At 20.5% G+C, this 980-nt stretch overlaps 1 protein-coding gene across 1 annotated transcript in view; it reads left to right on the top strand.

Annotated features, from left to right (window-relative positions):
* LOC113222464 overlaps positions 1–677 on the top strand; it is a 3,081-nt gene extending 2,404 nt beyond the window's left edge. The window contains exon 3 of the mRNA XM_026452102.1: positions 468–677. Within this exon, the coding sequence (XP_026307887.1) occupies positions 468–483 (16 nt within the window). The 3' untranslated portion in view covers positions 484–677. The remainder of the gene's footprint in view (positions 1–467) is intronic.
* The last annotated feature ends 303 nt before the right edge of the window (positions 678–980 follow it).

The raw sequence follows: 980 nt of genomic DNA, 5'->3' as shown, positions 1-980 counted from the left end.
AAAAAAAAAAAAAAAAAAAAAAAAAAAAAAAAAAAAAAAAAAATATGTTATAGTTATAGTTATGATTATAGTTATAGTTATGATTATAGTTATAGTTATGATTATAGTTATAGTTATGATTATAGTTATAGTTATGATTATAGTTATAGTTATGTTATAGTTATAGTACACACAAAAGTATGTTTATGTAGAAAGTTACTATTTGTTATTATTTTTTTTTTTAACATTTATTTGTGTTTGACTTCGCTTTAAATCTTTTTCTCTTTTAATTATGTTCATTTGGCTCGCTTTTCTCATTTTTATGTCAACATTTTTGAATGCCGTTTTATGGAACTTACTTTATTTTTTTTTAAAAACCCTCCTTCTTAATAAATTATTGCAATGTATATATATATATATATATATATATATTTTGTTGTAAATTATTATAAAAATATTTGCACATTCTGAAACATTACATTTCCAAGCATAATTAGTCCTTAACAACTGCTAATGTATATGCTAATCATATGTTATACTTTAAAAAAAAAAAATAACAATCACTAATATGACTCTATCAAATTAGTTACTTATTTTAAAAACAAAACGAAAGGGAGAATAAAAAAACGGAAGAGAATAAAAAAACGGAAGGGAGAGAAAAAACGGAAGAGAATAAAAAACGGAAGGGAGAGAAAAAACGGAAGAGAATAAAAAAACGGAAGGGAGAGAAAAAACGGAAGAGAATAAAAAAACGGAAGGGAGAGAAAAAACGGAAAAGAATAAAAAAACGGAAGGGAGAGTAAAAAAAAGACAAAACGTAATAATAAAATTATATAGCTAAAACCAATTTAAATCAAGTAATATTTAATTATCATAAAAAAATATAATTATTAATACAAGTTTTAGTTAAAAAAAAAATGAAAAACATAAAAGGGAAAAAAATAGTAATAAAATAAAAATTATAAACACTTTTTTTTTTTTTTTTTTTTTTTTTTTTTTTT

The sequence above is a fragment of the Piliocolobus tephrosceles genome, unplaced genomic scaffold (assembly GCF_002776525.5).
Source record: "Piliocolobus tephrosceles isolate RC106 unplaced genomic scaffold, ASM277652v3 unscaffolded_31337, whole genome shotgun sequence".
Taxonomy (NCBI): domain Eukaryota; kingdom Metazoa; phylum Chordata; class Mammalia; order Primates; family Cercopithecidae; genus Piliocolobus; species Piliocolobus tephrosceles.
Note: the sequence above shows the minus strand (reverse complement) of the source record. Positions and strands in the feature narration are given on the sequence as shown.